This window comes from Oenanthe melanoleuca, chromosome 1 (genome assembly GCF_029582105.1).
Source record: "Oenanthe melanoleuca isolate GR-GAL-2019-014 chromosome 1, OMel1.0, whole genome shotgun sequence".
NCBI classification, from domain to species: Eukaryota; Metazoa; Chordata; class Aves; order Passeriformes; family Muscicapidae; genus Oenanthe; species Oenanthe melanoleuca.
Window position 1 is genome coordinate 19,257,226 of NC_079333.1, and position 24,634 is coordinate 19,281,859.

Here is a 24,634-nt window from a genome sequence, read left to right on the forward strand (position 1 = left end):
TACTGTCTTTGAAAAGAGCAGAGCCAGGATGAATTGGTTGACTTTTTTTACCTAATGCTTTCTCCAAAGATAACGATATGTGACATCAAGACATTTTCAAGAAGTGCAATGCTCTTGGTTGGGTCAAGGCTACGGTAAAGACAACAGCTCTTTTGCTAAAAGGGATTGGGATTTTTTTGTTTTTTATTTTTTTTATTTTTTTTTTTTTAATTAAACAAATAAGTATGTTTGGCTTCATGTGGAAAATCTTTCTTTGCCTTCCGGGAATGATTAACACAGATCTTCAAATAGTTGCAGGTAATGCAGACATCTTTCTTATGTTCTTGTTTACAAATTTAGCTATGGCAGTGTATAGAATTAGAAAAACCTCTCTGATTTAATTGTAACAAAGGAGGCTAATACAGAGAAATGTTTCATCAAATCTGTGCTGTGACAGAAGTGTAAATATGTAACATTTAGACTGATTTCTAGGTCGTATAACTGAACATTTGATTTGAGTGTAAAAGTAGCTATAGGAGGCAATTTTTTTCAACTTTGAGATGCTGAATACTGATAATTTTTTCACTTTTTCCTTTATTAGTTTTGTATTAAATCTTAAAAAGTAAGGTTCTATCTTCTGCATATGGACACCGAACATGTGCTAGTTTGGGTAAAGATTTGGGGGTTTGCCTTAGTGGCCTTTTTTGATGTTCTATCTGCCTCTGCTATACCATCTGGTGATCTTCTGCAACAGAGCTGATTATTAATATGCAATCAAAATAACCATGCCTTTCATCTTTCAGTCACAAAAGTCAAAGATCTTCTGAAGTTGCAGAATAAACTCATAATCTGTTGGATGACAAATGCCATAGAGTTATTACTATTCTTTCTCTAATAAATGATTTGTTTTGATTGTTTTTCAGGCATGTTTTTTAGGGAAAAAGTGAAAGAAGTTGAATGAAATAATTTCAAATCAGCTGACTTTAAAGGATAGAAAATTACACTGTCAGACTAAATCTCAATATACATGTTCTTACCTCAGCTGTTTCCTCTGGAATGATGTGGAACGACTAATTTAAGAGGGAATTAAAAATAAAAAACACCAAAAAAAAAGTCAACCAAAAAAAAAAAAAGCTGATGAACCTTTTATTCCTCTCCCCTGCCAGTAGAGTAGAGACCTGTCTCAGTGATGGAAGGTTAACTATCAATTCAAGCAATTTTCTATTTGCAAGGTATACAAATTGCTCTTGTGGAAAGACAGTATGGAGCAAGATTATTTCTTAATTATTTATTTAACTTCTGAAAGCTTCCAAATAGATTTGTTTGTTCAAAAATATAGTCCCATTAACTTAAGACTAATAGCAGATGGAAAGTTAAACGCAAAGTGTTAGAATTCAAAGGGTTAGAGCCTTATGCTATGTTACCATTTGATGGGATATTGTAAAGAGCTTAAGGTTGTTTATAACATCACAGTCAGAGACAGGTTCTTTTAACAGAAAAAAACACAGCAATTTCCTTCAGAGACCACAGAAGTAGCATGAAGATACTAATGAATGCATCATTATCTCCTCTGAGAAATTTATGTGGTTTTAATTTCACAGCAGAAGCTTATTCAGCTGCAGGAGGAGGACAGGCTAAAGATGTTTCACCAGCCCCTCAGCTCAGTGACTGGCAGCTGGCAAGCCCTTCTCTGCCTCCTGGGTTGAAAAAGCCTAATGGCATCATGGATGCTGAGCAGTTCCACAGGCATTTGCAGTCACGAAGGAAGCGCTCCATTCTGTTTCCCAGTGGAGTGAAGATCTGCCCTGACGAATCTGTTGAGCAGGCTATTGCCAACCATCTGAAGTATTTCAGGCTCAGAGGTAAGTACATCTCATGGGTAATTGATAAAGAACACTCACTTATTAAAAAATAGTTCAAGCTTTGAAACACAGTAAATACCAAGCCATAGGAAATACATTATTGCTGGTGAAACTTAATTTTCTTTGATAATCTTGCTTATGACAGCTGTTCTGGGTTAAAACCCCACCACAATCTGTCTACACTCACGTGTCATAAGAACTCTTGCTCCCTGAAATCACATTGTTTACTAAAACAATCTATTCTCAGAACAATTTGAATGCTAAGAAAAATAGGTGCTATGTACAGAGTAGCTAAATAACAGAGTTTGTTTGGTTTATTTGGTGTTCTTAAAGTGCCAGCAGAATTCATTGAGGGGCGAGTCAGGAAAGTCAAATTTGAGACACTGGCACTTCAGGCATATGCCTTTTGGCTATGGCTTGTTGTACAAAGTGTACAATCTGTGGTGGGCTATAGCAGAATAGACATGCAGCCTTTCTTTTAAAATGTGGATGTTGATGTGGCAGAGCTTTCTCTGAAGAGCTGCAATATTCCCACTAACATCTTCTTTCACTTGATGAAATATTACAGTAACATGCTGTATTTCAAACCCTTCTGTCTCACTGCACTGGAATGGGGCATCACAGTCATGCAACACTTCTTGTGTTGAAGCATTCAAGCAATTTGTAGTTATCTTAACATGTCTGTACAAAACTGGCAAAATGACAGAGCTGCTGTCAGAGGAGAAGGAAGGGTGTTCCCAGACACATGTTTGATGAGGTTTGATTGCCTATAGAGAAACTCTCACTGGTGACTGTTCATTTACTTAGACAAGTGAAAAGCAATGGCAACCAGGAGCTGTTTAATGTTTGCATAGAAGTGAACATAATGTATTTGGAGAACAAAGTGGAATTATATGGGGTTTTACAGCCTCATTTGAATATGAATTGTGCCCAGCCTGCAAGGGATGTTGACACTGATGATGATGCTGATGGTTTGACAGGCTTTGCCACTTTCTTATTTCATCCACGATGACACAACCATTTTTTGTTCCAAATGAATCCATGCATACTATGGGCTTTAACAAAGTCACCCCTCAGTTATGTGTGCTAGGGGTACATTAGGGCAATACCAACTAAGCAAAGGTGTGAGTGATAATAAAGAAGAAAGAAATCTGTAAATTAGGTTGCAAATGTATATTTAGGTCTTAATAATCCTAGGCTGAACCAAAAATCCACCTAGTCCATCTGTTTCCTTACTGGATTTAACAGCTTTCACAGTCCACAAGCTTTTCTTGAGCAGAGAGCCTGTGATTACCATTAGTGCTTTTAAGTTAAAACACTTGAAAAATATCTCTGAAAGCAGAAGAGGGGACTTTAATTAGCAGTGATGTCCTGGGTTGGCACCTGAGGTCATGAGAGTTCATGTGCAGTGTATTGGGTTTGTTTGGCCAGATTTTGGTAGCAGGGGTCTATAAGGGTGGCTTCTCTGAGGAGCTGCCAGAAGCTTCCCCTGTATCAATAGAGCCAAGGACAACCAGCTCTGCTGGTCAGGGCCAATCCCATCAGCACTTCTGGGGTAACATATTTGAGAAAGAAAAAGCTGCACAGCAGCAATGGCTGTTGAAAGAAAAGAGTGAAAATATGAGAGAGAAACAGTTTTGCAGACACCAAAGTCAGTGGAAGAGGAGGAGATGCTGCTCTCATTGTCCTGCTATTACCAATTTCATTGGTAATAAATGTTGGTAATAAAAGTTGAGCCTGTCTTGACAGAATCTGGTGAGTGATCCCACTATCCTTATCTCAACCCATGAGCCTTTTGTTACCTTTTCTCTCCTTTGTCCAGCTGAAGAGTGGAGTGATAGAGCAGGTTTGGTTGGCACCTGGTGTCTGAATTCAGTGGTACTGAATTATATGCAAAGTTTTTAGTAGCCATCCAGATAGCCACAGTCAGCAAAATAATCCCAGGAAAAAATGTGGCCACTATTTAACACTTAGAGACCAGCTACTATGAGTGACTAAGAAAACAGTTAACCCCAGAAGGGAATAAATATAAATGTACACAGAACTGCTGATTTTCCAATCTCAGTGAGGATTTTTAGTATCTTTTTTTTTTTTTTTTTTTTTTCTGTATATGTTGAAGTAAGAAATTGCTTCAATATCAATATATACTTTCTCAGGAAAGGATGGTTCTAAAACAGTCTATTCTTTCCTTGGTTTTGCTTTACTGCCAGCAATACCATGCCACTACCTTGGAAGGAAAAGTTGATTGCTATTGTGATATAAGAGTTTGCTAGAAAACAAGAAAAGGTTTGCATGTGCTGATTACCCAGATTGTTTGTTCTGTCTGTGTCTACCTTAGAAGGAAACAGGTGGGAATAGAATTATCTGTCTGTAGCTCCCTATAACTTTATTTACTTTTGCTAGCTGTCAAAAGTCTCTAAGTGTCAGAGACTGACAGATGAACATTCCTGTCACAGGCTTTAAGGAAATGCTTCTGTCATATTGCTATAGGCTTAACAGTGTACAGTTTCTTTTTTTTCTGACTACACCACCTGGATTTTTTGAACCTTAAAAAGAGACAAGATAAAAAATACGATAAATACATAATAAATGATAAAAAATCAAAACACAACAAAATATGGGGATCTGAAGAAAAATCAATATTTTCTAAAACAGCAGCATAACCCTTCAACATATGAAAGTCTAATTAATGGTTTGATTATTGGTAGTTGTTTTATTACTGTGGTATTCAGAAGCACCAACCTGGAAGGGGAAGGGTTGTACTTGTTTTTCTACACCTGCAGTCTAGAAGACAAATTTCTGAAGTGGTGCTTTATTCCTACAATGAATCCCATGCAGAACAGAGTTTTGCAGCAGCAGGTGATGCTATTTTCACTCTTGGAGATGAGTCCTGGGTTATGATTGTCTCTGAACTGCCCTGTCTCTGTATCTCTTGTACCTGTGCATGGAGGTTGCTGCTGTTGGCTGACTTTATATTTCATCTTTTGCAATATGGGGATGGAAATCAGCCATAGATGTTTACAGACTGGGTACTGTAGGCCTGTGGGCTGGGACTTAGATTGTTCTTAACTGCTGTCCTTTTAAATGGTGTAATGTTATGATGCTAATTGTGGTTCATTGCTAAACTGTTGTGACAAACACAAAGTGTGTCCAGTGGGCAGCTGCAGATTCTACCAAAAAAAAAAAAAAAAAAAAAAAAAATTGTGGAAATCTAGTAGTGGGATTTCAGACAGTGAGTGGGCTGTACATGTTAATGTCTAGTATGATGTTCTTTACTGCTGACAGGGAAATGGTAGCCTGAGCCATAGATAAATACAATTTATAACGTGAAAAACAGCCACACCCACTCAGACCAAGTCTCTTGTGACCAGTCACCTTGTGTGCACAATTCAGTGTCTGTCCATTCTCTGTCATGTAAATTATTGGTAGAGGATTGCAGTAGACTGAGAAGTTGAATTAGCATGTAAAACAGAAACAATATAAGGATTACAAGATAGCATGGCTTGTACTGTTTACCCATCTCATATCTCTTAATTGGGCTGATGGATTTTGTCACCATGGCTCAGGCTAATATGCTTCTTTGCCATCTCTGAGATGTAATTACTCTAGTGGCTACCTTTCCTATGGTCTCTTTACAATTTTTTCCTACTGTGACCCTCTGTCTTGAACTATTCAGTGTATGCTTGTGTATTTTTTTTTTTTTTTGTGAGCACTGATCTTCTTTTCAAATGTGTTGATCAGATAGTCTCTCTGCCAGAACTGTTCTTGTCAGCCAGAGCTTCAGATAAAGCCAAACATCTAAGGATGCTAATAATGCTTGCAAATAATGATGAAAGCAAAGAGCCAAAAGTCATGAAAAGTACTTGGCTAAAAAGCATATATTATATAAAGAATCTGCCTGGCTGAGCCTTTTTTCCCTGTTTTCCCCACATCCCTGGTACATATTACATATACCTCATACTCAGCAATAAATTTCTGAAATCTATTTGTAGAAGGTGTGTTTCCCTCTACATTTGAATTTTTACATACCAGCATATGCTTCTAAGAAACTTGACTCTTTCCTTGAAGGACACATCTTAGTTTTTACTGAAATATTATTGGTGAGAATAATTGATGTGCTAGAGTTTAGTATGCGAGTGTTCAAATCAAAAATCTTTCATGTGAATTAGCTAATTTACATTCAAGTATTTTCTCAGTTTAAACCCTTTGTTTGTTTTATATATTTTTTTAAGAGCTGCTGTGTTACAGGACATATGCAACAGCATTCCAGCAATGGATGAGTGCTTTCTATGCATGTGTGTATTAATTTGTTTAAGAAATGCTAACAAAGCCTTTGCAGCAGTGATCTCTTAGGAGCTGTCTGCCCTGTGACTGTAGTCTTTCTCTCTCTCTGCAATTAAGCAGTTCATTTGTGCAGAAATTGTTAGAGAGGACGAGGAGTTGGTCTCCTGTTGCCTCAAAATAGAATATTCAGCCTGATTCAGTGCTCCTAGCCACCACAGACGATTCAACTCTTAAGAAGCACTAATGAGATTTAATTGGGATTAAACTCCAGCACTGCCCACTTACACAAATGGCCAGAAAGCCACCCTACCCCCTACAGGGTGCTCAGTGCTGTCATGTGGTGCCCCTTCTGTTAACCTCAGAAATCCCTGAGCACAGACTGAGTGTAATAGGCTAACTGAGAGATAAATGCATCCCCAGTTGTACAGTGTGAGCCTCAAGGGTGCTGCATCCTACCCAGGCACTGAGGGCTAGCCAGACTGGAGAGTTTCAGAGCAAGAGAAAGGTCATCTAATCACATCACAGATCTTAGCTGGAGGTTTTGGAAATAGTGATGACACCTTTAGCAAATAAAGCTTCAAATAAACTTTTTTCCCCCCACTCATTTCTGCAGATTAGTAGGACTGAGAAGAGCTTGTGTCTGCCTATGAGGATTTTTTTTGGGTTGAAACACAATTATCTTAAGCTTTTCAGAATATTGGCTATTAGTTTTGAGTATTACTTGAGCATAGACACCACATTTGAAGTAGATAAGCTTCCAAGGGCTGGGATTTTCTGCTTTTGAAGTAGATATGCTGATGGACAGTTCCCATTGGAATTGTCTTATGACATTCTGGCTTTCTGAAGCAACCTTTGAAACCTGATATGGCCTTTAAAGATTAAGACATTGCTTACTTCAAGTGGCTGTGACACTTGGCTCAATAGAAGCTTGAACAAGGCCATGGACCAAAAGTGCAGATCTTTTAATTTTTTCCTACCTGCTCTTTCATGTTGAAGATGATTATCTCAGTGATGAGTTAAGTGACTTCTGACTTGTGAGGCTTTTCAGGATGCAGTGCATGGAAAATATAGTATATGCATGCAAAATATACTTTGGAGACAAACTGCAGACCAAGCTGTGTGATTTGCATTCTTGGTATGAATTCTGGTTTGTTGTGCCAGTCAGTTACATGTCTTCAACATAACTATTCCTTTTCCTGTTGTCAGCTGGACCTGACCACATCTCTTGGAGCAGGGAGCTTCTCTTCTCATAAGCCTTCTTTTTTCTTTTTTTTTAACATTTGAGTTCTTCAGAGGAAAATTGCAAGGTAGCAGAGAGATCAACTAACTTAAAAATACAATTTATTTATTACTGCAGTCATGGGATGAAGGAAACAATTTTCCAGGGGAGCTTACCTTCCCACTCACATGCAGCTTCAAGACTCTTAGCTCACTGCCTTAAAAGATTGATCTCGATTTTATGATGTTTTTAATCAGTATTGTTTGCTAGGGATTAGAACCTCATCACAAATCCTGTCTCCTCCAGGGCCTCGTGTCACTAATGCTGTCCCACATATCTGTGGCCCTGTAGCAGGCCAGTGAAAGTTTGGTGGGAGCTCCAGGCGTGAAGAGCCCGAGCGCCGAGCTGCTCTCCAGGTGGCAGTGGCACTGCTGCTGGGTCTGCTCAGCACCTCTTCCCCGTGCTGGCAGGACTGCCTGCTTTGTGCTTTTTTAAGAGTTTTGTAGCTACTATTCAAAAACTAAATCCTGGAAAGATCATAATGCAAAACCTGCCCAGCAGCTTCAATCATAACTCTGAACGATTTGCCTCCTGGCAATTTATTATAAGATCTCATGCAGCATTTTTTTCCCCCCGTTCTTTAGCTCCTTTAAATGTTTTCTATTTAAAACTCAGAGTTGCGTTTCTGGTTGCAAACTTCAGTGGTCAACTTTTTGGTCCCCCTAACTCTCATTTTCTGTTTAGGTTTGAAGGAGTTGCTATTTTAAGTCTTAGTCAAAAGTTTCTTCATTTATTGTCAACATATCTAGGTAATGTATTTGACACAGACACTGTCTAGTTTCTGGAAGGGCATCAAGGAAAGATACTGTTTAAAATAATTCACTAAGTTATAGTTATTACCTGAAGCTTCCAGTTAAGTCTTGTTTAACTTTGATTTGGTGCCTCCAACTTTTGTCTACAGTCTCAGAATGCTTAAAATCTAGTTAATGAAAAGCATGTTTTTCTTTATGGGAGTTCTCAAGAATTTGAGAAACTTTGAAAAAACCTCCCTCACAAACAGATAGCTGAAAACCCATCACAGGGTGGGCTCCACCTTCAAGCTAAAATAAGGTTGATCACACTTACTAGCCAACTTGAATGCACTGTGGTGTCTTTTCAGTTTTCTGGGTGGCCATGTCAAGTCAGGATGAGAAGTGCCTCCTTTTTTGACATTTGTGAAGGAGAGGTGGAAGATGGAATTGTGCTCCTCTCTTTCTTTACATGTGATTTGAACCACACCGAATAAATTTTGTTGTTCTCTCGCTGTGCTTGAAATGGCAACTCTCTTCTGACTGGAAAACAATGAAAATATTTATGAAAAAAAAAGAACAATTTCGTTTCAGTCTTTCTTAGCCATCTATGAATTTACTCTTGAGCACCCTATAGGTAAGCACATGTGAGGATGGTTCTTGTGTTGAGCCCTTACAGCCTGGATTTGTCATCCTGCAAAGCAATGCCCTGTTTTACAAACTGGCCAGTTGGAATAAACAAAACAGTACAAGATGGACTGTGTGTCAACTCTGTGCTTGGAGTTTTTAATCCCTCCCTGTGTGTCAGAACTAGCACACTCTTGACTGTGTGGAAGGAAGAGAATACAGAAGGAATTTGCACTATGTTGTTCAACTTGTTGCTCACCTCAGTGGAAACAGATAGGAGAGGCTGGAGAGGACAAAATGTGGCTCCTTATCCACATCTCATTTCCTCCTTTTGCAGAACACACGGCTGTGTTGACAGCTTAGGTGTAATTAATGGGCTTGGTGCCCACAGATGGCACAAAGCTTTTGGTACTGGAATTCAGTGGGGTGTCTAATTCCAAATGAAAGGACACACAGAAAATCCTTAATCCATTGGGAGCCGATTGGAACAACTGTTCATATGGGAGCAGCTTGTATTCAGACAAGACACTGTCTCATCATATTCATTTTAAACTTGTTTAAGAGCATTAAAGAAAATTAACTTCAATTACTTGCAACTGGAAAGCCAGTCCTTTTCCTGTTGGTATTTGAAAACTCTAGGACTAGACTGTCCCTGCAAAGTATTTGCAAGCTATTGCAAATGGCTTCAGTTGTTACTGAGAGTCTGTTGAGGACTTATCCCAGCCACAGGGATAATCTCATTGCAGGATTGTTGCTCCACAACGTGGCACCTGGAGTGAAAGGCATGTAGGATACAGGTACCACCAAAAGAAATGTGAGCAAGGGATGATATTCCTTAGCGTAGCCTTCTGGATTTAAAACTAGACTTCAGTTTTTTCCTGGATGCCTAGCTATTATGAGAGGGATGGTAGAGAGAATATTACATATGTTATTCTACTTCAGGAAGTTTATTAGTACTCCAGTAGGAGCCAGAAATCCCAGAGCAGGATTATGGCTTCATTGCCTGAGGTCTGTGCAGAGGTCAGAAGGAAACATGGTCTCTGCCTCAAAGGGTTTGCAAGTGTTACTTGAGGTGAGGATGTGACATGGTACATGGATCTTTGTCAATTTGGCTATTGTTTTCTGATTAATAGAGATGCATACACTGACTGGAAACATGGACAATCCTTCCCAAATCAGTGAGTTTTACAGATGATGGAGGGGTGCTAGAACAGCAATATACTACTGACAGTTAATAATGCAGAGTATGGGGACTTTATTTTCTCTGGTCATGCATACCAGATGAGCTACAATGCTAATCTCCATGTCATAAATCTGGGATTGTGGCATAAAAATGAGAAATACCTTTGTATCTGTGGAGTTCCACAACAGAGAAATGGTCCAACTGCTCTGATAAATTAAAATTCAGGGTGAAGAAAATAACTTTTTCTGCATGATGCCATCAAGTGTGCCAGCATCAGCTCAGCTCTAAGGGTGGTGCTGCATAGGAAGCAATTCCTTAAGGTTGTTATTTGTAAAGCATTTGCATTTAAGAAAAATGTCCATCTCTTGGTTGAATGAAAATCTTTCCATATGTGATCTATGTGTCAAGTTTTACATTTAAACAACTTTGGAATTTGGAAAACAAAGCATCAAGAAGAAATAACAGCAAGGTACTGGTTTTGGAAGCCCAGAGCTAATTTTGAAGCTGATTGAAGAAAATGACTTTCTGGAGATAGATTTAGTCTCCTGTAAGGGCTTGCTTGTGATGTCAGGATTTTCCCAGAATGCAGAGCATTCCTCTGCTGAACTGTCTAAGTAGTGAAATCAGATTAAGGCCAAAAAGCAGATCTGTCTCCTACTCCTCCAGCATGGCATTTGGTGTGAATGATTTTGAGAGTTCACCTTTTAACGTTGCTCTTTTCCAGGACACAAGGAAAATCCTATGAATCTTTCTCTCTTTGAGTTATCCTGGGTCACACAGTTGTTCCTGTTTGAGCACCATGTGACCAACTGCTCTGACTGGAAAAAAGAGCATGTGCAAAGTTGGGAGGTTAAAGTAGGCATTGTAGAATATGTTATTAAACCTTAATTCTCAGATTGACTGTTCAGAGCTGGCCAGTTCTTTCTCAGTGAACATGTACAGTACAGTTAGAGCTTATTTCATAGCATATTCTTTTGTCATCATCCAGCCTTGTTTTTGGAATTATGAATGCAGTTGTGATTTCTGAAATGTATTTTAAATTGTTTAAAGGTGAGTCCGAAGGATTTGCTACTGACTGAGCTTACTAGACTTTGATCAGTGCCACCATCTTTCTTACTACTTAAGCTCCACCTCTACTTCCTGTGAGGACATTTGCCATAGTACTTTGGTTTTCTAAAAATTTGATTCCTTGATCAAATGGCAGTTTCACTCTGTGGAAATAATGTTGTTCTTGATGATTGTTAGGAGACAAGTGTTTTCTCTCTTTTTTTTTTTTTTTTTTTTTTTTTTTTTTTTTTTTTTTTCCCTTAAATTTTCTTTACTTATTTCAGTTTAAGAAGTCAGGGAGAGAGGTGATATGAGTGCAAAAAATCCATCATATCTTCATTTCAGTCACTTCAATGCTTTCCAGATTTCCATGTCGATGTCAGGTTGCTGTGTTCTGTGAATTCATGTGCTGACAAGCTTATAACATGGGGACAATAACAGCCTGGCCACCTGCGCCACAGAAGCACTCCTGTTGTACTAACACCAGACCTTTCTCGTGCCTTCAGTGTGCCAGGAAACAGTCTGGGAGGTCTTCAAGACATTCTGGGACAGACTGCCGGAGCGTGAGGAGTACAACACCTGGATGAGCCTGTGTGAGGAAGGCATGATGAGCATCTTTGAGATGGGCACCAACTTCAGTCAGTCCGAGGAGCACCGGAGCCTGATCGTGAAGGTGGGTGAGGCTGCTTGGGCAAGGGCATCCTGCCCCACTGCAGCATGCAGCTTTGGCTATTGCACCTGGCAGTGATGCACAGAGCCCTTACAACAGGCAGGCATGGGCATTCCAGCTCTGGGATCTGCAGTTCTGGGATCACTTCCAAAACAAAGCTGTGGGTAAAAGCAAAACGATGAAGAGAATGTTGTCTTCAGTAGATGTGTTCCTCACTGTCCTGGTTTGGAGGACAGGTGTCTGCCAATAAAGACAGAAGCTTCTCTTTGAAATGGAGAATGTAAACCCCCTCCCTCCATATTATTATTTTGAAATTAAGGGGCTCTCAGGCAAAGATATGGGAATTAGGAATAACAGTTCTTTATTAGGAAAATTAAAATAGAAATACAGTGTTACAAAGAACAATCTCAAAACACTGTCAGAGTCAGAATACAACCTGACACCCTGTCAGTCAGTCAGGGTGTTGGCAGCAGTCCCATTAAATGGTGGCTGCATCCTCCTGCAGTGGCAGATGTGGTTCAGCTGAAGCAGTGCTCCTGTAGAAGGTGCAGTTTTCCTCTGAAGGTCCAGAGATGATGTGGAAAAGTCTGGTGTTCCTCTGGAATCCAGTGGAAAGACAATATCTTTCTGTCCAAAATCTCAGTTTTTTTATGTAGGTAGAAAGACTTGGCTCCTTCCCCATCTCCCAGTGGGATGATGTAATTTTATCAGTCACACAGTGGGACTGAATGGTCCAGCAGCAGATGATATCTTCCTGGAGGGAGGATGGGTTGGGGAGAAGATAAAGATGATTGCCCCACCTGTTTTTAAAGATGGCCCATTAGCAGATAATATGTGCCATGGAGATAAGGGTCACTGCCCCACCCAGCTTCAACAGATGGTGACAGAATACACATTTCTGGCCACTTCAACACGACACACTGACAATCAGATGGTGTCTAGACCCACGACATGAGTCAGGCTGTGGTGCATTTTCCCCTGGGGTGTGCAGCAGCCTCCCTGCTCCAAGCTGCTCACAGAGGTGCCTTCAGCCCAAATGACACTTGGAAGCAGCAAATTCCAAGCTGTAGTTCTGGTGCTACCAAGCCCTGTGGCATAATTGCCTGTTTGATGTTCTACAGGTCTGTGATGTCTGTGCACTGCTGCCTGACTGAAATGAGTGTAGTTATAAAACTTTGATGTCCTATGAAGTCAATAAATAACCTTAGGTAACTCACCATGGAAAGCTGCAGGAAATCAGTGTATAAATGTAAAACCTTTGCCATATATATCTCTAGCCTTAATTTCAAATTATATCTGAAACAATATCTGTTCTGCCAAGCTGCTCCTGCTATTTCTCCTCTAACTCACTGTGGACAGTATTTTTATCTTGCCTGTCAGGGATGTGCCTAAAAGCACTGCTCCCTATTCTGGCCTTTCTCTGTAGCTTCAGTCCTGGACCTTGTCCTCCATTCCCTTGAGTAATCCCAGCTCTGTGGCCTTGCCTTCCTGACAGGGTGGCTCTGCCCTGCAGCATGGTGGGGAATCAGGATAGGAGATAGAGAATCATTTCTTGGTGTGACTTTTCTGTGGTAAATGAAGTATATAGGTGGGTTAAATCAAATATGCTTGGTACAGCACTACACAGATGGGATTATACTCTTGGGGGATTATTTCAGATCTCCTTGACATTTCCTCTGCCTTTTTCTCCTGCTTGGGATTACCCTCAGGATATTTTGTCTTCTGTGCATGACAATAGTCTCTTAGGATCAGGCAAGAATGTCCTATGTGATTGCTTTTCTGCAAGATCATGAGTTGACAGAAGCTCATCTGGTTGGTACTACATGTGATTTTTTGTATTGTTGTAGCTTGTATTTAATGTACTTGTATTAATTCATGATGCTTTTCATTATGTAAAGTAACTGTTGATAAAGGTGAGCACTGGAGCAACAGACACAAAACTCAGCTCCCAGCATTAGGAGAGTTGATAAATAATGTCAGGAAGGTCTTGCTTCAAGAGAACTAGTTTTGTACAATGCAGCTGCCAGAGATAGCTTCAGTGAGTAAAAGCTCCCTTTAGCTTTGGTGTGGCTGCTGTTATGGAGATATATTTATAGATCACTTCAAGTATTGAAAGGGTGAGGACAGTAAATAATCCCTGCAGTGTGTGTGCAGTAGGTTAATTTCTAACTCCATTTTAATGCAGGAACTGAGTCAGTGAAGTGAGGTGTTTTGGCAAAGGCTGTTCTGTTCTAAATGATTAAACAAGCCAGTATTAGAACTCTAGAGCCCTTGGCTTCTAATTAGGGGCAAAAGGTGATGTTTGCCATGGAGTTTAAATATGTCAATGCCTGCCCCCTGCCCCAGGCTGGAAAGCAAATTAAACTTTTGAGAGAGAGGGAGACAGTCACACTACAAACTATTGCAGACCATGCTAGTTTAGCAGTAGGGGGTGCTACTTTATTATGAAATTATATGAGAATTTAGTAACTTGATGCCTCACTAAAAACGTGGGTGTGGAGACTGTGCAGTGTTTCTTATTCTAGACTTTGGCCATTAAAATAATAATTTGACATTTCAGGTTTGGTTCTTACAAGTTCTCCTTATAATTTGTTGAATAGAGGACTTGGAAATAAGAAGACATATTGGTTGAGTCCAAGGACCCAGACTCAGGGAATTTGGGAGCCACCAGCTCCTCAGACTGCCCTGGCACAGAGTTTTGCCCCAGGCACCCCTTACTGGGGTGTCCCTATTTCTTTGCTCTAGGAGGTGCTCAGGACTGCACTGAGCTCTGCTCTCAGGGGCCTTTGAGGAGCAGTGAGTAAAGCTGTTGATATTGAAAAGTACTGGATATTGAAAAGATGTGTGATGCCTGCAATAACCAGGGTTGGTTTTAATAGCACCTACAAATCATCCTGACTGGCTGAGTGTGGAAGAACATCTCCTTTTCTAGTGAGCAAACACTTTTTACTGAGCTACTACTTACAAATAACTTTCTAAAATCTTGTAGGGAGAGAAGAAATCTCTCTCTTCCTTGTAGAGCCCAGTGCACTAGGGGTGAATATATAGGCACTGTATAGATCAGCATAGTGACCCCATAAAAAACTACCCAAAGTCCAACACAGCTTTAGTGGCCTTAAGTTAGGGTTTCCACACTAGTCTACCTTGTTTCTTTATCACTTAAAACTAGTCTTGCTGTGTCTTAGTTGTTCATGCTAAAGACTCTCCAAATGCTCCATTAAATGGAGTTGTATAATAAATGTTGGTCAAAGAACATGCTGAAAGGCAAGGTGCCTGAAATTAGTATTTTGGCAAGCCCTGCTCAGGCTGATACCCAAGCTGTCTGCCATTCTAGCTGTGATCACAATGCCCTCATGTCCTAGAAAGAAGAGAAGGCTACCCACTGACATGGCTCCAAATCAGTAACAGCTGAATTTCTTCACTCTCCTAGAAACACAGGAAAACACAGGTGAAGGGAGTGAACAGGCTAATCTGCTCAAAGTGTCTCTTTTGCATTTTCAACCCTCCTTCACAAAAAAACCCATGAGGGTAGCTTAGAGTGAGAGTTGTTAGATCACTGAATACACATGGCTGTTTTTCACAGAAGTTTGCAAAGTGGAAAGAGTATGTTTAACGTTAATGGTAATTTAATTTCAGAGGAGGTACTTGAGTTGATTCACTTCCTGTTGTTTTTACTGAAAAATACACCTGCATTGATTATACAAAGAAATCTAGCCTGATAAGCAGTCCACCAAACAATCCCTTTTTGATCCCCTAAAGCAGAGAAACAGAAATTTTGTGGATGGACAATAATTTTCTGTAAGTATCTTATATTCTCTTTATACTGGTACATCAGCAGGATATAGCATTGTTTCTCAACAGCTCCTATTATTTCTCAGGACTTCCTCCACTTCTTGTGGTGTTTCTCACAGAGTTGTCTCTGACTCTCCTCTAGTATTCTTGGCACTAATACCATGAGAATTTTGATGAAAAAAAAAAGAACTATGTAGCCTTTCTTAGTCTTTTTATGCCGGCACATGAAAAAAACATAATCCCTGCCACTTGTAAACAAAGTCATCAGATTAATCCTGCTGTGGTACTTTAAGCTGTAGCTTTATTTTCAAAAGATAGTTTTAAATCTATAGACAAATAGCAGAAGAAATACTGAATTTCTGAAGACTGCTTGCTTAGAAGATTCTTATTGTTGACATCCTCTAAAATAGGAGAATTCTGCAGCTGCAGAACACTGCAGGGAAATGCAGAAATGTAGAGCACCTCTGACAAACCTAATGCTCTTTACACTGTCTGATGTTGAGTTTCAGTTGTATTTTGGAAATGTCAGACATATTTCCTTTTCAACAGGGACTTTGTTAATAACTGTTGAACTTAACAAATGACAGTACAGAGAATAGAATTATTTCAGCAGGCAGAAGGAAATAAAGTGGCATAAACTGCATTTCAATTTCTTTCCCCTTTTATTACTCAAACATATTTAGGATTTGTTTTTGTTTTCCAGAAACTGGCCTATACAAAGGAAGCAATGAGCAGGTGAGTATCTGTGTTCTCCTTGCATTTTATTCTCTCTGGAGATAACAACAGGGCTGAGCTGTGACATTTTGTAATCTTTTCTCTCTTTTTCTTGTCAGCTCCTGTGCTGATTGGTCATGTGGGTAAGTAATTTTCCCTTTCTAAAGGCTTGTGATAGGTTGTTTCTCTGCTCTTGCTGCTGCTGGCATTGATTGATGTGCTGAGGATGAACAAAATTCACCTTTGTGCAAAAGGATGTATAGAAAAAAGTGTGGTGGAGAAATCTGGTGGCTCTTGCATGTGAACCTCTCTCCTGGCATGGCTGGCATGCTGAAAATATCTCAGCCAATCTGAGGCTTGCATTTCTGCTTAAATGTGTCATCACCTTGGTTGTTGGGCTGCCAGGCACAGACACAGCCTATTTACCTGAAGAGGTTTAGTGGGGGAAATCTATTCTGGGAAAGAGATGTGTCCATAGTTACTTGTTATGCTCTGGCTGTCTTGAAAATCTTTCCCAAAGGTTTTCAGGTAATCCTGGTCATCATTACAAAAACAAAAAGGAAATGGAATATTTTGAAATGCTATTTTGTAAGATTTTCAAGGGATGTGTTCTAAAAACAGTTACAAAGGAATTGTTTGTTTGGGCTCCTCACACTTGTAACAAGGCACTAAAACTGAAAACTGATTTGGGGCGTCTTTGTACCAAAGCAAACCTGAACTTGACCTGTTATTTTTTTGTCTTTTATGAACTGAAAGCAAGTTCAAATTATTATTGCTCCATTGCTACTCAGAACTTTATCTAAGCTGTTGTTTTTAGGGTAATTCAAACCCAAACAATCTGGTTCTGAACTCCTCTGAAAAACTGGCAGGTTCTATTCTCTGCTTTACAAGCCACATAAAGTTATGCTAAGTATGAGTAATTAAAATACTGGGAAGAATAATCATTTAACAGATTTCTTAGAAAAGCCCCAAACTTCTGAAATTAGGTATCCTCATAGTGATTTCATAGCCACAGCATATGTTAAAATTAATAATGTGAGATGATAATGGCAAAAGTGATTCCTGAAAGGTTGGTTTTTCTCTGTCCTGTGGAGCTGAGTGCTCCTTTGACAAGGGCTCTCCCTGAAGCCTCCAGGTCAGCTGGGTAGTGTCCATCTGCTCTGAAGAAGTTTGAGTTTGAAAACCTACTGCATCCTTCTGTGTGATCATTTGGGAAATCTAGTAAATGTAGAGACACATGAGAGAAATTGGAGTCAATGCATCTAGAGTCTGCAGGTACTGGGCAAAGCAAAGGAACAGTGCTCAAAAATCTGGGAAAAGCCCAACTTTTGATTGAAAGGTGGATCAGAGTGATACATGTTGTACTTGTCCAAAAGCCATCTTATGAAGTGTTTCATGGCAACATTAAAGGGGTTCCAGTAGACAACTGGCAAACTTTACCAAACTCAATTCACTGTGGGATTGTTTTGCATCTGTCTCAAAAATACACAGCTTTTATTTCAGTATTATGTATTGCTTCAGATTGTTTATAACTTTAGGTAGGGATCCTTGTTATTGCCATTAGTTTAAACTTTGTGTTTATTGTATCTTTTTCTCTATAATTTGTTGTTTGTCTTGTGCTTGGAAATGGTAGAGTTTTATAGCATAAAGAGGGTGATAGAGCACTGAAACAGTGACAGAAACAGGTAGACTTGTTCCAGGTAATGGAACATCAGGAGAAATTAGTAAAAATAATTTTTCCATTATAAAATCCAAACTTACTCTAAGACCATTCTGGACATCTTAGAGCATTCATGGTTCAGATGTGAAGTTGGTAGGCCACAGTCCTATAAAAAACAAAGCTGTGATTTTCTGTCATGGGTAGAAGACGTCTCATCTAACTCAGCATCTTGCCCCAAGAGGAGTCATCCCAATACTGCCAACAGCCAACATTATTCCCTGAAAAAAATAACCAGACTCCCCAGATCAAAATAAATGTTCTCCTAAAAATGTTCTGTCAGAAATGAGTACCCAACCCAGGACCACCATAAGCCTCTAAGGAGGATGGTAAATCCAGTGTCAAATCCCTCCTGCAGAAAGGAAAAGTGAATGGAGTTCTACCCTCTCCTGGGCACTGCTGTAGTCACCTGCTGACCCACATGTGCAGAGAGAGGCTGGTCCAGTGCAGGGCAATGCCAGGGTCTGAGCACAGCTGATTTGTCACCCAGCTCTGCCACCTGTGTCACAATGCACAGCTGCTCTGGTTCTGCCTCGAGGGATGGCAGGACTGTCCTCAATATCCAGACATTCAGGGTGTCTAGATGAGATGTTCAGGTGAGATTCCCACATTGCTAGGGAAGGACAGGCTTCTGGTGCCTTGAAGTGAGGGTCCAGCTGAAGTCTGACTTATCATGTGGTGAGATCCAGTGTCTCTGTGCAGAAGCATCCATTTCACTTTGGAGGCCTGGCACTGGGCATATGTCTTTGTTTTCCCATTGATAAGAACAAGAGAAATTTTACCATAGGTTCTAGAGCATAGTCCCCACACAAGAAATTATTGCATAACCTTTGACCAATCACTTTCCTATGAAACAGTTTTTTCTTTGAAACTATTTCCTTATTGATCTGAAATGGTTGATCTGAAATGGAAGACAGGCCCTTGATATCTGTTCATCATTTTAACTATACTACCTGTCTAAATCAAATCAAAATTGTGCTGAAAGCTATAAACAGCTATAGAGCTGAAGCAGTGACTTGAGCAGTTTAATACAATTCATATAATCCTATTGATGTCAATATGGTGTCTCTCTCTAGCTGGAGAAAGCTGATTCCATCTAGTTAAGTGCTGGGATAGTTTTAATGTAGCCTACAGAAAGGTGCCTTGTGCTCTGCTAGTTTAGCTCCTGGAACAACTCCCAGTCTGCATTACTGACAGTGATGTAAGGGCAGGATGAAAGTTTGTTCCTGTAAGGTTTAGAGCATGCATTCACATTGGTTAAATGCTCAGCTACCCTGGCCTTTTCAGGAAATGAGAGATTAAACTAAGTACCACCAAGGAGACAAAAAGGAAAAGCAACATCAGGGACAGAATCCAGATGTGTGCAGATCAATGCAGTGGACATTGTAGAGTTCTTGCCCCAGCTGAAAGTGTCAGAGCAAAGTGTCAAAGCTAAAGACTTTCACTGATTGCTTTATTCAGTAGGCCACTGGCACTTCACATAATGAAGTTCTGTCTTTTAATACTGAAGTCTGTCTCTTTACAATGGGACAGTCCTTTTGTCTAATTCCTGGGAGATCAAAAGCCAGACCTTGAGAATCAGCTGAAAGCAAAGATGTAGCACAAAATTGTTGCAGCAGAAAACAAGAGCTTTTATGTCATAGCCTTGCTGGAGTGCTGTATGCACAAGAGCTTGCTGAGGAAAAGATAAAGAGGATAGGATAGTTGAAAAGGAAGACTATAACACACTTATTTTTCACTTCTTCAGAAGCATTTTTTAATGTAAAATGAAATATGTAGAGGCATGTGTCATTTCTGATGGTACTTGCTGGTTCTAAACTCACTGGAATTAGTTGCAGTAAATCTTGTCCAGACCTCCTGTGTTCTGTGTTCTCTGCCTCAAAATACATTGGCAAATCTAGAATCCATATTTTATCAGTGGTGGTAGCAATGGTTGATGATGTATCAATTTGGCTTTTGAACTGTTTATCTAAATGTGCTTCATGAAATAGTGAGAGTCTTCTGTGCTGGGGTCATTTCATCAGTTCAGCAGTTCTGCCTGCAGTGCCATAGAAACATAACTGAGTTTCTTTACTGTTTGCATGTGGACTTGGCAGTGATATTCCTAATTTCAGAATTTTTTAAATCATCTGCACAGCTTTACCACGTGTGAGGAGTTCCACACTGCTCCTTTTCAGTTGTATGTTTTCTTTTGTGCTCCCTACTGTCTGGTAGCAAATATGAAAGGTTTGCCCTGATCTAATTAGAACCAAAAGAGATGAAAATTCAGAAACTGCCTAAATGAAAATTAAGATAAATGCATGTAAATATTAAAAGGAAGAGAATCTGAATACAAGGCTTTGTCTTGCATTCTGAAATTGCATAAAGATGCTTCTTAAATTGTGTGCTAGTTTGAGGCTGTGTGATTAAAATATTTAAAATGACAAAATCAGACAATAAAATTTTCTCTCTGTGCAATATGAGAATTGAAGTAATGTTGTTCAAGATAAAGAAATGCTTGATGCAGCCAGTTAGACTTCAGATCATTCACTGACCAACAATCTTACAAGTAATGGATAAACTGGATGTCCAGAACATGTAGTACAAATCTGATGATTTTATTTTCTTCAACCACAGAAGAGTTGGATTTTTTCTTAAACCTTGAGTGGAAATGTAGAGAAAAATCTAAATTATGCTTTCATAGAACTTCATGGGGAGCTGTGAAATGCCATTTAACAGGTCCAGAATGTTATTTATCCTTAATAGCACAATGGCTGCACACAAAGAACCAGTTTAGGTCTGTGAGTCAGTGGAACTCTGTTTATGCTTTGGTGGACTGGAACTTTTTTTCCTGACATGACTGATGTCACACAGAAGTACACACCCTGGGCCTTGCAAAAAGGGGAATGTGGGCTGTAGCTGTGAGCTGTGATTGCTGCATTAATATGTGTAGGCTGTCCATAAGCACTCTTTGCTTCAGATCAGCCTCCTAGGCCCTCATGGATCTTGTCTTACACCTGCCTAGATCCTGGTGTCTATCAGAGCTGTGTGATCTGAAACTGCTTGTTTCTGCCATGGAAACACGAGTGCAGTGTTTGTTCTGGTGCTTAGACATCTGCTTGTCTGTATTCCTTCCTGCCTCTCCATACATATGTGTATGTTTTTATATTTTGCTTACTGCTCAGCCAAGATGACCCAGGGAATCACTCATGCAGGTAGGACAATGGAAATTGCATTTCATGTGTCTGTGTCTCAAATTCACAATAAACTCTTGTTGGAGTACAGTCCCTCTACCTGGAGTGGCTTGCTTGTGTAGGTAGAATTAAAAATCAAGTGTTGGCCCTGAATTAATCCTGGGGCAAAACCATAAAAAATCTTGTGTATTTTAAGTGGTGCAAGTGAGTGTGAATTTGAATCTGTGTTTACCTTGAAAAGTGATGTGTTCAGACTATTCAGTGTATGCATTGCCATGTGCATTTTGAGTGACTTCCTTACAGGTGCCCAGTACAACTGATGTTTTTTTAGGTGTTCAATAAAGTAGGTATTTGAAGAGTGTTAAGGGGATGTAGAAGGCAAAAAGAAAGCAAACTTTATCATCCTGGTGAAGTAATGAAAAATCAGTGTTGTGCATAAAGTGAGCTTGGTTGCAGCATAGTATCTTTAAAACTATATTTTCATCATCTTGAAAAAAAAGTGGTAGCTGATCATTTGACCAAATTTGGTGCTTGGATGGCTTGGTTAGATTTATTAGGGTTTTAGTAGGTGATGTTTAACTGCTTGGTTTTTAATTTTCAGCCAGCTGTGCACTGGAACTCAGTCAGAAAATTTGTTAGCTCCTGAGAGCTTGTATTTAAAACCCCTCAGCATCAGTAAGAATATATTGGCCTTGACAAAGAGTGTGGTCTGTTGTTGCTTTAGGAGCTGGATTTGCTACACAGCCTGAACTCCCACCTTGCCACTGCCCCAAAGCCTGGCTTGGGCTAAACCAGAGCCTAAGAGATGCTTGTGACAGAAGTGCCCTGTTGGAGAGCTGCCATTTGTTGGGGTCAGTGACAGAGAAAGTCCTCTTGGACTTTTGAAACTTGGAGAACTTCTCTTTGATGTCTATAACCAGCAATCTGATCTAGAAGTAGAACTTGAGAAAGGTATTAGGCCTTCCCATTTGTAAACTGCTCCTCTGTTGAAAGTGTGATTTATACCACAGCATTTTGTTTGGGGTTTTCTTGTCTGCTTGGACGATTTTTTCCTTTAAAAACTCAAGAGGGGGTTCCAGTCTGGGGGCTCTGGGGCTGTCCCAGGGTGGTTCCAGATGGCTCTGGCAGGCAGGGCTGAGCCCTGCACTCATGGCACAGGCAGCTCAGGGGAAGCCTGTCTGAGAAAGGGCAGAAACACAGCACAGGGAGAGGAAGAGGGAACAAAAAGAATGAGAAGCAGTGGCATGGGGAATGCCAAGGCCAAAGGCACTCCACTATGGCAAATCATGTATTCCCTGCAGCAGAGGGAGGGCTCAGACTGGAGCAGGCAGACCTTTCCTGGAGGAGCTGCTGTCCCTGGGTAGAGGACTCCAGAGTGAAGTTGAGCCTGGGAAAGGGTGAAGAAGAAGTGATGTTTTAATGTTTGTTTGATTCTCACTGCCCAAATGTACTTAAATATGCAATAAATTGGTTTTCCCTAAGCTGAGTCTGATTTTCCCAAGGAGGTCATTGGTGAGTGATCTTCCTGGCTTTATTTCAACTCAGCTTTTTCATTGTGTTTTCTCCCATCTTATGGAGATGGAGGAAGTGAGAGAGTGGCTGAGTGGGTGTTTGGCCCTTAGCCAAGGCTAACCCACCCAGAATTGGGTGCTCAGTTGGTCAGAGAGTAATTTTGGTCCTTTTGAGATGCCCTGAGTTGCAGCACACACGTGCAGAAGGCTGGTAGGGATGCTGTGGGATCCATGGGTGACCTGTCTCTTTTGGGAGAGTAGCTGGAGGCTCCTCAAAGAACACTGGGCACCAACTTGTGGCCACCTGGATCGAGTCCCATGAGTCCCAGGTTGGGATCAGGGCTTACCACAGTAAATCATGTTTCTTGTGGTCCTCCTCTTTAGAAAAGGTGGTGCAAACAAGACTCAGCTAATGGCTGTATATAGATTTAAACTGACCAGAAAATTAAAAATCCTGTAGCAGAGTTTTTACTATCCACCACTTTGCTTTTGTTTAGTTTATATCTTGACCCTAGTTACACTAAACAGTTTGTAAGAAATAAAATTCCCAGACTGGTTCACCTCTCCTAAAAAGTAGAGTCATTCTTGCTCTGGACATTAAACATGATGCACTAAAATGCTCTGATGCTGTAATTTGGTGACACTCTGGTCTACAAAACTGGTAAAAGAGGCATCTTGAAGCTAGGTGAACCTAATTGGAAAATGTTTCATCAGACCAATTAATAATCAAGCAATAGTTTTTAATGCAGTTTTAAGATGACAAACAAATTTCCTTTTTAGTAAAGAAACTAAATCCCCCTAAAACATAACCAGCATTCTTAAGAAAATATCCTTAAGAGAGCCTATCTTGTCTAAATTACACCTTTTAGTAAAATTTTGCAATCTTGGAAATGATTCAGAGGTTTACTGAGTTTGTCAAAGAATTGACAAACTCAAAAGTAGCCTTGCACTGTGCTGGCTGAAAACAGGTACAGATATAACTACACTTCAAAGCTTGCATGGAGATCATTCATTTTATTTGTGCAAGGAAGTACTTGAAGGTACTGTTTAAACTCTAGAATAAGTATTTGCTGATTTCTTCATGTGGAAGTTTTTTGGTGGTTTGTTTTTTTTGTTTTTGGTTTATTTTTTTGTTTTGTTTTGGAGTTTTTTTTGGGTGGTTGTTGTTGTTAATATATTAGAATTGTTGTGGAGATCTCACATTCCCTGAACTGTGTTTTGGTATAGTTAATGGTTATGTGGAGGATTAGACTGTGCCTAAGGAAAGGATGGGTGAAAACATATTGACTTAAATACAAAGTTCATCAGGTTTGCCTTCAGGCCTGTTTATTGGCACAGAAGAATTATGTGTCTCTGAGGGGCAGAGAGAGAAAGTGTTTCAGAGATTAACTCAGTGAAACTGTGGTCTCTGATCTTGTGCTGGTGCTCTGGTATCTGGAGAATGTGACTGTGGTTTGGGGTGTCTGGCTGGTGCTGGGAGCCTTTCTTTGAGTAATTCAGAGACTGACTATACAGCCTGAAAGAGGCAAGATATCAACTTTGAGAGGAGTTTTGCTTGAGGATAGACTGCAAGACCAGTGGTGGAGTATGTGAATCATAAAACAAACCTGGCAAGGCCAGGAGCCATGGCTGACATTGCATATATCAGAGAGAAGACTTGCTGCAATGTGTGTTTCATCCACAACTGTGATCACCAATAAGAAAGGAGATCCTTTAAAAGTGAGAGAAATATCTCAGTGCAATGAACTTCAGTAATTCTCATGTTCAGTTTTTCTCTAGCACTTAAACTCCCAGTCCTACAGCTTGTGCTGTATATATGAACAATATGATAAGCTCAAAAAATAATTCTCCCTTCATTCATGAAAACTTGTTTCTGTCAGAGCAGGTCTTCCAATCTTGGTAACTTGACAGTTGCTCCAGGCTTATAGAACTGGCTCCAAGCATCTTGGGTTTACTGAAAGAGTCATGTCAAAGCTGCTAGTTTTTATTCAGGCTGATAGTCTTCATGTGATTTTTCTTTTGAAATGCTTTTCACATTTGGCCTAGAGTTGTTTTATACATGTGTGAA

At 40.0% G+C, this 24,634-nt stretch overlaps 1 protein-coding gene across 1 annotated transcript in view; it reads left to right on the forward strand.

Moving 5' to 3' along the window:
* The first annotated feature begins 224 nt into the window (after positions 1–224).
* Positions 225–24,634, forward strand: part of IMPG2 (interphotoreceptor matrix proteoglycan 2) — a 92,304-nt gene continuing 67,894 nt past the window's right edge. Inside the window, exons 1-6 of the mRNA XM_056481838.1 lie at positions 225–297; positions 1,581–1,841; positions 11,496–11,662; positions 16,155–16,186; positions 16,285–16,308; positions 21,047–21,076. Of these exons, the coding sequence (XP_056337813.1) occupies positions 225–297; positions 1,581–1,841; positions 11,496–11,662; positions 16,155–16,186; positions 16,285–16,308; positions 21,047–21,076 (587 nt within the window). The remainder of the gene's footprint in view (positions 298–1,580; positions 1,842–11,495; positions 11,663–16,154; positions 16,187–16,284; positions 16,309–21,046; positions 21,077–24,634) is intronic.